The sequence below is a fragment of the Tamandua tetradactyla genome, chromosome 1, assembly GCF_023851605.1.
Source record: "Tamandua tetradactyla isolate mTamTet1 chromosome 1, mTamTet1.pri, whole genome shotgun sequence".
NCBI lineage: Eukaryota > Metazoa > Chordata > Mammalia > Pilosa > Myrmecophagidae > Tamandua > Tamandua tetradactyla.
Window position 1 is genome coordinate 123,700,839 of NC_135327.1, and position 12,243 is coordinate 123,713,081.

The 12,243-nt window shown below is 33.8% G+C and overlaps 2 protein-coding genes across 9 annotated transcripts in view; both read left to right on the forward strand.

Annotated features, from left to right (window-relative positions):
- Window positions 1–10,017, forward strand: part of FAM133B (family with sequence similarity 133 member B) — a 37,151-nt gene extending 27,134 nt beyond the window's left edge. For 2 of the 5 annotated variants that reach the window (XM_077124007.1, XM_077124002.1), the window contains exons 9-11: window positions 2,393–2,485; window positions 4,779–4,826; window positions 6,913–10,017. In XM_077124007.1, the coding sequence (XP_076980122.1) occupies window positions 2,393–2,485; window positions 4,779–4,826; window positions 6,913–6,999 (228 nt within the window). In that variant the 3' untranslated portion in view covers window positions 7,000–10,017. Of the gene's footprint in view, window positions 1–2,392; window positions 2,486–4,778; window positions 5,257–6,912 lie in introns of all 5 variants that reach the window. The other 3 variants (XR_013160651.1, XM_077124012.1, XM_077124018.1) reach the window with 3 other exon arrangements.
- The window catches only part of LOC143652387 (calaxin-like), a 29,880-nt gene continuing 25,958 nt past the window's right edge, over window positions 8,322–12,243 (forward strand). For 2 of the 4 annotated variants that reach the window (XM_077123988.1, XM_077123981.1), the window contains exon 1: window positions 9,197–10,292. In XM_077123988.1, the coding sequence (XP_076980103.1) occupies window positions 10,118–10,292 (175 nt within the window). In that variant the 5' untranslated portion in view covers window positions 9,197–10,117. Of the gene's footprint in view, window positions 10,293–12,243 lie in introns of all 4 variants that reach the window. The other 2 variants (XM_077123994.1, XM_077123993.1) reach the window with 2 other exon arrangements.

Sequence of the window (12,243 nt, forward strand, 5' to 3'; positions counted from 1 at the left end):
ACTTTGAGGCATGACATAATAAAAAACTTCTACCAATAAAAAAAGAGATGGTTTATTTCAAATCATCCAGTGGACAAACTTTAACTACATTGAACAAAGAAAACCACCAGGAATACATAAGACAAAAACTGAATTATCTCCCCTGCACCTCCTCCTAGGAGAGCTTCAGTTCAGCTTTTAAAGACAGGTTCTTCCCCATGAATCAGGAATATACCTCTCCAGTCATTTTAGTCTTCGTTACAGTCCTTCAATGAAATTGAAAACAGTTCTCTAGGAACATCACACATTTTTCTCATATTTATACCTAGATTCCCTGCATTTTTTGCTAACTATACCACCAAAATTGTTACTGCATTAACTTAGTTTCCTAAGGCTGCCACAACAAAGTCCCACAAGCTGGGTGGTTGAAAACAACAGAAATGTCTTGTCTAACAGTTCTGGAGGCGGACAATCCCACATGATGGTGACAGCAGGACCCTGCGCCCTCCTCAATCTGGAGGGGAGAATCTGTTCCAGGCCTTGCTTCTGGTGGTGGCCACAATGTTTGCTGTTCTGTCTTTCATTCATCACATGGCGTTCTCCCCTGTGTGTCTGCCTGTATCCCTATTTCCTCTTCTTATGAGGTGACTAGTCATATTGGATTAGGGCTCACCTTACTCCAGGGTGCTCATTTGAACTTGCCTAGTTTCATCTGTAACTGGCCCTATATCCAAATAAGTCACATTCTGAGGTGCTGGGGATTAGGACTTCACCATATCTTTTGGGGAAAATAATCCATAACATATGTCTTCTATGTGTTGCTGATGTATAGAAATAAAATTGGTTTTTTTTCCTTCCAAAAAAAAAAAAAAAACTGAATTATCTTCCAAATAATTAAAGAGTAAAGAATGGATACGTCACATAGGCATAAAATAATGGCAAAATACGGATTTAGGAAAGTTAAAAAGAAAAAAATGCAAGTGAAATTTCAGTGACCGCATCAGTATGATTTTGAAAGGCATGATAAGGAAGCTTACTTGATAAAGTGTGATTCATATATGGGTGATAAATTAGATATAAGATCTTGAGGGCAGTATGAGACTGAGAAATTCAATGAGGGTAAAAAGATGGTCTTTGGTTTTGTCATTAATACTGGATAAAGATTTTATACTCACATATCAGGATCATTCATTCTGATTTCAGCATGTTTTTAATAAACTCAGGCTTGCACTCCTGAAGGAGATGGGTAAATTGTGGCATGTACTTAAAATGAACACTAAGGCAGCCATAATGATGACGTAGTTCACATAGAAAGATTTCTTTAGAATATTATTAAGTGAAAAGAACAGATTCCAAACAGCCAAGTATTTATGTGAAATTGTACATATACTCACAGAGAGGTGTTCCCTAAAATCTTAATGATGTTTAATATCTGGTAGCCAGATTTGGGTTAATTTTCTTTGAATAAACATCATTTTTACCAAATAATGAAGCTGTTTGCAAAAACAAAATTGTCACCTATAATCCAACGCATAGAGAGATTTTCTATCACTGTTAGTTTAGTTCCTACATGATTTTTCCTGTTTCTTTCTTTTTTTTCCCCTCAAAAAACAAATTGGACTTATGCACTATGAAAAGGTTTTATAGCCTGCTTTTTCTGTGTAATATTTAGGAGGTAAGCATTTTTTTCCATGTGGTTTTGTTGTTTTTGTTGTTGTTGTTATAAATTACTTCAGGCATGTAGAAGACTATATAGGCAATAATGAAATCAAAACCAGCCTGTTCACTGTATAACTTTATTAAATCTTATATTTCCATACTTCAGATACCTTCCTAATCTTTTGTTTCTTAAAATACATATTTGAAGCCCTTAAATACCTCTCCCAGTCACATTCCCCTCTTCTTCCTCAGAGCTATTCATTTTCTCATCTTTAACCATACCTAGAGATTAAAATTTTTAAATATAATCTTAACACTTTAAATGCACTAAAGGAATGACATTGTAGAGATTTTTTTAGATATTCATGTATAATTCCTTTTTAATTGATTACGTTCCCATTTATTTTCTTTTCTGCACTACCAGACCTGTTCTGGATCCAACCCTATGTAGGAACAAATCAGAACACACAGGGACTCAAATTTTATATCAAAAGAAAATAAGGAAATTAGATATTACATCTAAATGGATATGTAGTTATTTCTTTTCAAGTTATTTAATAAAAGCATGGCTTCTTTGCAATTAAAGACTAAAATCTGGTAAATGTCACCGTTTTTAGACATTCCTAAAATTAAAATGGATAATTTTTTTGATAATTAGAAGAATTGTTAAATGGAACTTAGAAACGTTAAGAATTCTGTTGCAAAGTGTTACTGTATCTTTTTGAGTCAAGGTACATGTATTTATTTTTCATAGGACAGTAAAGGACCCAGCAAAAAAAGAAAGATGTATCCTGAAGATAAAACTTTATCATCTGAGTCCTTGTCAGAATCGGATTATATTGAGGAGGTAAGTATATGACCAAATACATTTTTTCCACTTGAAAGTGTTTGGTTATTTAATTTAACAAATATAAAATAATGAAAAGAAATACTTCCTTTATTTACTTGCTTTTCTAATGTGAAAAAGAAATGAAAGTTGTTTCATTTCAGAATTTGCATTTCCCAGAAGAAAATTACATGACTATTATTTGTTGATTTAATCATATTTCTACATGTCTTTCTAGCCTGAAATGTAGTTATTTTACTCTTCTCATATTTTCCTTTAATTGTCCTACCATTCTGATTATATGAAAGATGCTGTATAATGTACAGCATTATTGTAATCCAGCATCCTCCCTGTATGTGGTTAAAATAGAACATGTGTATGTATAATCTCACTTTATTTGACATTGTTCTTGGTTTTGGCTTGAGCCACTATTTGGGGAGTAGAGGGTAGTGAGGAGGTGGATTAGGCAATATCTACAGTCTTTTCAGCTCTAGCAATCCCTATCTTAGATTTTATACTCTGTTGGAATTAGAATCTAAGTTGATTTGAGGTAACTTATCTTTAAAATGTTTCTTGATGTTGGTTTCCTCTTCTGTAAAATCAGGACCTATCTGATTACTTATTGTGAGAACTAAATAAGGTGATAAATTGTAGAACCTTTCCATAATATTCCTGGGCCAGAATAAGTGGTGAGTAAAGTTTGCATAATTCTAATTGTGTTATTGTATTAAAATCTAACCAAGGTTGCATTGCAGTAGAATTATTGATTTTTGAAGCTGCAACTTCCTTTAGAGATCAATATATTCAACCCCCAACAGTGTAATCTAGAAATGTTCAGGATCTTGCACTTGATTACAGGAGTAGTGGTAGGTGTGTCACAAGAATTTGTTTTCTTGTTCCTGACTCCTTTCTGTGTTAGCCTTCTCATACCGCAGCACCACCATCCAGCTCTTACCTCTTTCCATTCTATTCTTCATTTCTCCACCCACTAAAATTTGTCTTTTTTGTTGTTTGTAATTTCATAGGACTGTATTTCAACATGTAAATGCTTGCGTATGATAACGTTAGAAAACATAGAATCTTAAGATTTAACAAAATGCGGGCTGTGGCAGGTGCATTATATTGACTTTTCAAGTAACCATACAGCAGCATTGCCATCAATATGTTTCCCAGAATTGTGGACAGTCCTTAGGAAAGCTCTGAAACAAAATACATCCTTCCCTCTATTGACATGATATTGGCACTTCTGGGACATCAATGTATTTTAAAACCCTGCACCCAAAAAAAAAAAAACTGCACAAAATAACCTTGATTTCAATTTACAATAAATTTAGTTTTTATTTTTGTGTTATAAATATGTTATATGAACGACTAGCAGGCTATTCAAAAGTCATGCAGGACATGAGACAGTTCTTCATTTTGCAGTACTGTCCTAGACATTACATGACAGCATCCCTCCTCTCTGCCTGACTAAATATGGGTGACACACAACTAGTACCATTCCCAGTCATTGTGATGAAAATAATAACAAAAAAAGCAGTAATTTCCTACATGCTCTCCTAGAGTCACCTGCCACCCCAGTTAAGAGCTGATCATCTCTAAAGTTCATGTGTTTTATTGCTTTAGTCCTTAGGCTTCCTTTATTGTTGGTTGCTTTTTTTTTTTATTTTTTTTATGCATTTATGTAGTCACCTACCAGGTAAACCGCACAAGTAATACAAAATTTAGACCATTTTTATCCTCTGGTATTATGTTATATTAATTATGTTTACCTGCCACTTGTTAACAAATAGGGCTTAATATAAAATATGTTACCATTAGATATGCCTGAGCTTAGCAACTTTCTCTTTAATTTAATTACATTTTACAACACTTTGAAAGATTGAACTAAAATATTAACAGGGTGATAATTGTTACTTAAAAGATTTTAATCAGTTGGTTTATACCAGGTGTATTTTATATGTATAGCTACCATTTATAGGGCACCATAGAATAAGAAATACATACCATATTCCAGGAAGTTCCCCCTTGAGGGTGGATATTATATCCATTTTAGAAATGATGAAACAGACTAATAAATATTAGAGGTAGAAATCAGATATTGATCTATCTTGTTTAGAGCTCATGGGTTTTTCCCCAGTGAACCACACTGCTCTTTTTAGGTGTTGAAAGGGAATGTAAGAGAAACAACAATTCTCTAAGGGTTTAAAATCTTAATTTTCATTGAAACATCATTGAGATATAACAAGGGTTGATGTATAACAAGGCATTATAATAGGTGTCATCTGATTGTCAAAAATTTAAACTTTTTTAGGTACGAGCGAAAAAGAAGAAAAGCAGTGAAGAGCGAGAAAAAGCAGCAGCAAGTATCACTTATGTTTTTACATGACAACAATAGCTGTTTTTGTTTAATATATAATGAGTTATGGTAGTTGTATGATTGGATTTACCGGGACCAAATCAGCATTTATTGGGAAGATTGTGGTCTTCAGCAGCCTCACTAGGTAGGAGAAAGCTAAACTGGCTTGGAAAAATACACTGGTAGCAAACTTCTCTCTCCTTCCAATTCAGTATTTTATTGTTAGAGATGTAAACTCAGAGTTTTGTTTGTTTGCCTTTCTTAAAGTATTATATGAAATATGAGATGAAAGTATGGTGATTCCTTTAATTTTGGATGTTAGTTACTTCTAGATCAACCAAAAACCTGGTAATAAAAGAAAAACCTTCTCTAAGCAACACAAGCTACAGTGAAAAATAAGCAGAAGTATGACAACATAAGTGATCTTATAAAGGTGATTCTTTTTATAGTTTTTAAAGCCAGGCACAGCCATTGTGGAAATTAAGAAGTAGAAAGTAGAAAGAAGGGAGAGTAGAATTAAGGAGAATGGAAGTGGTATCCAAATGAGAATCAGAACAACTGAGGCAAAATGAATAACAGATAATCAAAGAGTAATGCAGACCATATAGGCAAAGTAATTGAGGAGCACCTAGTTTAAGTGTGAGCTCTGGCCTTGGAAGGCATTTTCTTAGGGAGAGGTAAAAGAAAAACGAGAACAGCACCATTTGTAGATTTTTGGATAAGCCCTTCCCAGAATTTTCCCAGGTCTTAAAATGAAAGACCTTTGATTAGAAGGTTCACCTGATAATGTATAATTTAGAAATAACTTTCATATGCTTCAAGACCAAGTTGACAAGAGAGTTTTTTCTGAATGGGAAAATAATTCAAATGAAGACTACCTTGGTCTTGGTTCATATGTTAATTTTGGATAATTCTAATTCATACTTGAATACCTTTCTTATTCATTCAGGTAGTATAACATAATCCTTATTTATGTATTGTACTAGGTCTTAGAGATACAGTGGAGTGTGAAATAGATGTGTGTGATACGTTGAGTGAGTGAGTGTGGATACCTTCAAGAAGGCCTGTTTGAGGTAGTAAGATTGAGTTGAGATGGGAAAACCAAGAAGAAAAGTATTTTAAAGAGACTGGTCAACTGTTCTTTTGTGAAACAGAGCCCAAAAACTTTGTTTTTAAAAGCCCAAATTACAAAATATTAGACTGTAAAATTCCCCATGTGGTTTAAAAGAGAAATGATGAGAATTAGCTTAGAGATCCAAATTAGTAGATAGCTTTGAAAAACAGAAGAAATTGTGGTTAGTGCTAATAGATGAGGAAATGGGTTGGAAGCTCTGCTTTTACTAGCTGTGTCCTTGCTTGCTTTCATTTTTTGCTCCTAAATTTCAACATTCGATGTCGTCTATCATTTGATACCCCTTTCCAAGTATCTATTTTCCTAAAAGATGTAGAGTTCAGCAAAATACCAGCTCTCTTTTATCTAATCATAATTCAACTACTTTCACTAGGCTTTGGTGGCATTTTTGTTTAAAAATAAAACATATGTTTTACTAAAAAAATAGGTTTTTCAACTATACATCAAAATTTTGTTGGTGTTAATAATTAAAGTAGTGCTACCAGACTAAGTAGTATATAGCTAGATCCCTCATCACATTATAGAACATTTAATATATCTGGTCTCTACAAAATGTTATTTTCAAAAGCAATTATGTTTCGCTGTAGTGCGATTACTCTTTTGCAGTAATTATCTTTAAAAATAAAGCAATAAAATACAGCTGTTGGTAGCATGGTTCAGTTCAATTTTCTATAAGAAAATTTGTTAGACCTTGCATAGTGCTAAAGATTTAAGAGTTTTTCCTGACTTTTTGAAAACTGGCAAGCACTCTCTTAGTCCTCACATGGCATTCATTGTTGGTTGTTGAGACTTCAGAGAATTGGAACAGGACATATTCTTCCTCTTTATTTTAAGTAGCTTATTTGATTGTGTGTATTGTTTGAAATGACTATATAGTAGCTTCTAGTACCATGGTGAAGTTATTCTTAATTTGCATATTTTCAGGCAGTGCTATCTAACATGTAACTGTCTTTACAGGAGAAAACAAAAAAGAAAAAGAAGCATAAGAAACACAGTAGGAAGAAGAAAAAGAAGGCTGCTAATTCAAGTCCTGATTCTCCATAGCATTAAGAAAAATCAGGATTCCCTTATAGAGAAAGTGCAATGTCTAAGGAAATTTCAGCTGTGAAAATTATGACATATTTACTAAAATGCATGATTTTTCTTGTTTTTAGAATTATTCCTGGACTTTCAGTAGCCACTCAGATGCCACTGTGTGAAAGGGCCATAATTGTTGCCTGCTGCTTGAACATCTTTGTTTTTTCCTCTTTCAGTGCTTAATGGCTCTGGGAGATAATACACTGCAGTCGTACTAGTGGTTCAGATATTTAGGGATAAAGATATTTTTTACTATAATTACCTAATTATAAATCAACAGAGATTGAATCTGAATACATCTTTAAGATGTTATCAGAAATATCCAGACAATTTTAGTTAGCATTTTCGAGGTTGAGATTACATTGATATTCCAAAATCCTGACTCTGTAGATAAGTGCATTTAAATTTTTTTCCCTTATATACTTTTTATTTACCTGGGGAAGGAACTTTTAGGTTGGGGGGCGGGGGGTTTGCTATCTCTTTAGCTAGCAGAATAGCGTGCCTTTGATCTTCACACATCCTATTTTTGTGGATGCAGCAGCCATGCTTCCTGGGGAGGTTGGAGCTGGATACCAGCAGTCTCGCCCTTTATTGAGCTTAGTGACATCCTTAGACTCTATCATATGCTGCCTTGAATGAACCAGAGAAATGGCGTTGTCCCGCATGAGAAAGCCCCAAAAGCTCTGGAATTTACCTCCACTTCAATAATTCTGAATATTTTTTAGCATTACAATGTGTTATGTCACATGAATTAATTTTGACTACACTTTGGCTTTGGAGAGGAATCATTTCAAATAAACACTGGTACTTTTTGAACTAGATAGTTAAAAGACTCTAAAATGCATGTTTTATACTGTTAAGTTTTAACCAGTCAGGAACATTTTATGTAACCAGAATAGTTATTTTTTTGTATAAATTTTGTTTAGGCTGCAACATTTAGTTTTTGTAACTCCTTACTTGCTATCTCAATAAGTTCATTACTGTGTTAAATAGCATCCTTGCTGAGATATTTAGCATGTAAAAAACAGGTTTTGATATTTTTCTTTAACAGCTTCATATTGAAGCTGAGACTTACCATAAACAAGTTAAGTGGCAGGCCTGGTATGCTGTGTCTTGTTACATAAAAGCTCTTGCCAGAATTTTAGTAAATATAATGTTTTAAAAGTTTGTTGTGTTTGCATATTAATAACTAACTATGATGAGTTAAATTTAAGTGAGAAATATATTATTGCTCTTCCTGTGTCATATTTTCCTAGGATTTTGTACCTGATATCTTCTGCTGAATTATTTACTTGTAATGGTAAAATGAATTGATAAATTAATTTCACTTTACATTTTTATATAATCAGGTTACATGAAATTTTAATTTGATATACATTTATTTCTGTTACAGAGGGTGTGCTAATTATAGTGGTATATGCACAAAACATTTTGACAGGACATGAGGCTGAATAAATAGCTATTTTACTTAATAATAGCTGGTAAAGCTCCCTTTGTGTCATAAGTATGGTTACAAGAATAAGAAACTCTTAACAGTATTAAATAATAGATATCAAGTTTTTAGCTATAAAGATAACACATTCTTTAGTAAATTTCATACTTAGAGCTTCATGCTTCTCTGTATGCTCTTGAGGACATAGCAAATTTGAGGGACATTTTGAGTCCAAAAGAAAATTTCTAAGAATTGGTCATGAAAGTGCTAAAAGATAAGTTTATCAGGATATTTGTTCATTAGTTTTGCTATGAATACAGAATCGAAGCTTGCAGACTCGTTCAGTATACCTTATGAATTAGACTGGGAAAGAAAGTGATCTAGAAAAAATAATTATTCTTTCAGTGTTGACTATATGGGAAACAACTTATTCATTATTCCTCTGATTATGGCCATAAAATGTCTTCCAATAGAGTGTGAAAAGATGACAGGGTTGTTATATGTTATCACTTGTTATGTTCATTCCAAACTTATTACAAGCAAGTTAATAACACCTCCTACTTTCTTCCTCCACTAATACCTCCCCCCCCACACTTTTTCTTAAATAACCTTACCACTAATTTTATAACACAAGCGTGTTATTTGGTTATTGTTGCCAGGGTAACGGCAAGAAAATTAACTTGTACTAGGAAGAAAAATTGGCTTTATAGCAGTGGTATTTCTGCTTGTCTTGGATTTCTTCAATTACTCTTAGTATATTTAGGTGTTTTAAGTACCATAAGAGGATCCTGAATTTATTTTATCCAGGTTACTGGCTCATATTCCTTCAATCAAGATGTACTAAAAGGCTGTTGCCTAATTTGATTTTATTTTATAGGCCAATAGACTTGCCTCAGAAAAAAAAAGATGAGAATGGCTGTTCAGACTTTAGTAATAGGTTTCACAGTCTTTAAATTTCCTGTTTTCAGAACCTGTAAACACTCATCTGGCATATCTAAGAAAAACTGGGAAACTGTTTCTATCAATTGTATTTGCCTTATTTTGAAACTCATTTTTATAATTTATAAAAAAAATTTAGCAAGGACATCATATCCTAAATTCTGAATAACATTTTAGTATAGTTTCTTGCCTTAGCACAGGTAAGGTCAGCAGATGGGCTAGAAGAGGTTTTTTCTCTCTACTAGGATTTTACAGCAGTTGGTATTTTGACCAGGTTTGTTACACCCTACCAGTCAACCTAAGTTGGAGAGGTAAAAGTGGTATTTATGTCTCCCTAGAGGGTCCCAGATAAAGGCTTTTGTTTAGCTATCAGAAGATGCTTGGTTAAGAGTTTAAAAGAGGTTATAATATTTGAAGTTGGTTGTTTATAGGCAAGAAAATTAATGTATTTAAATTTAAAGAATAAATTTAGTGATTGTGTGTTTAAATTGAAGAAAATCATCTGTGGAATTTGTGCTGAGAGTATAAGTGGCAATTGAAACATCACTAGGTGGTGCCTTGCTCTCCCCACCCCCAAATAAATGTTGGAATTGCTGTAATATTTTAGATGATAACATTAATGAATTTACTCCATTTGTTCTGGGTGATAGAAACTATCTGCCTATTTTTTTAATTATTTAAGACCCTTCTGTGTTTGGTTGCTGGGATACTGCCATGGTCACAATCTGTGTTGGGTATAGAATAATGACTGTGGGATCGGTGGCCACCAAGATACAAGGCTTGGAACTAGACTGTTTGGGGAGTCTGCTGTGTGTTGAAGCCACATTTGACATGGACCAGAAGACTCTGAAGAAACTGGTGGAGTCTATAACTAAAACTGTCAAGAGCTGTAAGTACTGAACAGAGTTCCAACGCTGCCTGAAGATCTTTATCCAATCACATATAAACATTGGTAGAGATACTCATTTGTATCTTTGAGTAAGAAATTGAGCCCTCTATTTCTTAGCTAATATTTTGGCCAATTTAAAAGTAGATAAACAAGTGAACAATTATGCTGCACTTACTCAAGAAAACAGTTTAATTACCAGGTATCCTAAAATATATTTGGGCACAGAACAATAGCTTGGAAATTTTCATGATATCTTAAATGCTGATGTGTGATCTGACATCCAATGACTGATTGTATTATATGCTGAAATTGAAATTTAATCAGAAACTGTTTCCTGACATTCTTTGGCATTTCTTAGAAAACACATACATGATTACTTAAAGGGATTGATAAAAGATACAAAAGGTACTTTAGATGTTGAAAATAGCATTGCGCTTAGCACATAGCCAGTGTTTGATAGATTTTTTTTTGGAATCTTTGCCCAGATTACTTTAAAAAGTAATCTTATGAATTTTGTGCCTCAGGCATGAGAGGCAAGCTTGAAAATTTTCAGAGATATCTGTTTTTAGATGAGGCAGTTACTTTATTGTAGCCACAGTTCCCTAGTCCCATTGTTGGTCATTTCCATTTTCCCTTCTGTGACCTTGGGGTAATAAGTACCACCTTGTCCAAGAGTCTCATTGTCTTAATTTCATTTTCTCTTATTCCAGCTGGGTTTTGAATGATTTCAGTTGTTCAAGCTCTTCTAGGATCTGTTTTCCTATCTTGCTATCATATATCCCTTAAGTTGTACAGTTCAGATGTGTCCTGCAGATTTGGCCAAGGCTGAATTTATCTGCTTTCATTGGCTGCTTTCCTAACAGTGTGGGTTTTGTAACATTCAAAAGAAAATTTAGCTTTTAAAATCTTCTCTCCATCCTAAAGAAATTATTGTTAACATTATCTGCTCCCTAGTGTGTGTTTAATATAATTTATTAATAAAAGCAATTTTCTGAAATAGTCTGTAGTATGAGTATGTAGTACTTTATTAAGAGCATGCCTCATAAAGTCTTATTCAAAGTATTTACAGTTAATTCTAATTACTGTTTAAAATAAAAATGAGTGGTAATTTTTATTCCTTTCTCCTAAGTTTTTGACACGTTTAAATAAGTTATGATTAAAAGTTAAGGCCCTGAATGCTTAAATACAGTAGTTCTCTCAATGTAGCCAGATAGTGTGTCCAGCAGATATTTATTGAGCTCTTTATTGGCCAGACATTGTTCATTATTGTTTATTCTTAGAAGTCCAATCTTCCCTATTTCTGGATGAGGAAACCACGTTTTCTTGGTTTCTTTTAACTCCCCTAAGGTTAAGTAGTCTATCTAAAAGTCCTAGTGAACTTCTCTGGTAGAGGCTGTTAGAACCCAGATAGTCTAACGCTTGAGCCTACATTCACATAGCCTTTATTTCTCAAATTAACCCTTCTAACCACCACGGTAGCAACTCTCTTGTTCCTTTCCCTACAATGTGGTTGCTAAAGTGCATAATGAAAACTTGCTGAATTTAGCTCCATCCTTGGGCTCATCTAGTAGAGGCCAGATAGACAATCATCCTACTCGTGACTGAAATATGGTTCTTTATAGTATAGGTAGGGGTGGCAAGGGCTCAGCAGAGCTAGTGCTGCCTTGACCTTACTCAAGAAAGAACTTTTATTTATCTTGGTATACAAAGTTCTAATGTGTTCCAAGTGGCAGAAAGTTGAAGTGGTTTTATGTGGGCTTTAGACTTCTTAGGAAGGATTCTTCGAAACTTACTAGGCTCTGATATGCCAAGGGACCTTTTCTAGTCCAAACTGCTACCATTACACGGCTCAACTTTCAGATCCTCAGAAAGCTGGTTACCTCCAGTAACCTCACAAAGGAAATTCATTACCTCACCAAGTAGCTGATTGCATTCTTTTTTCAACTGCTTT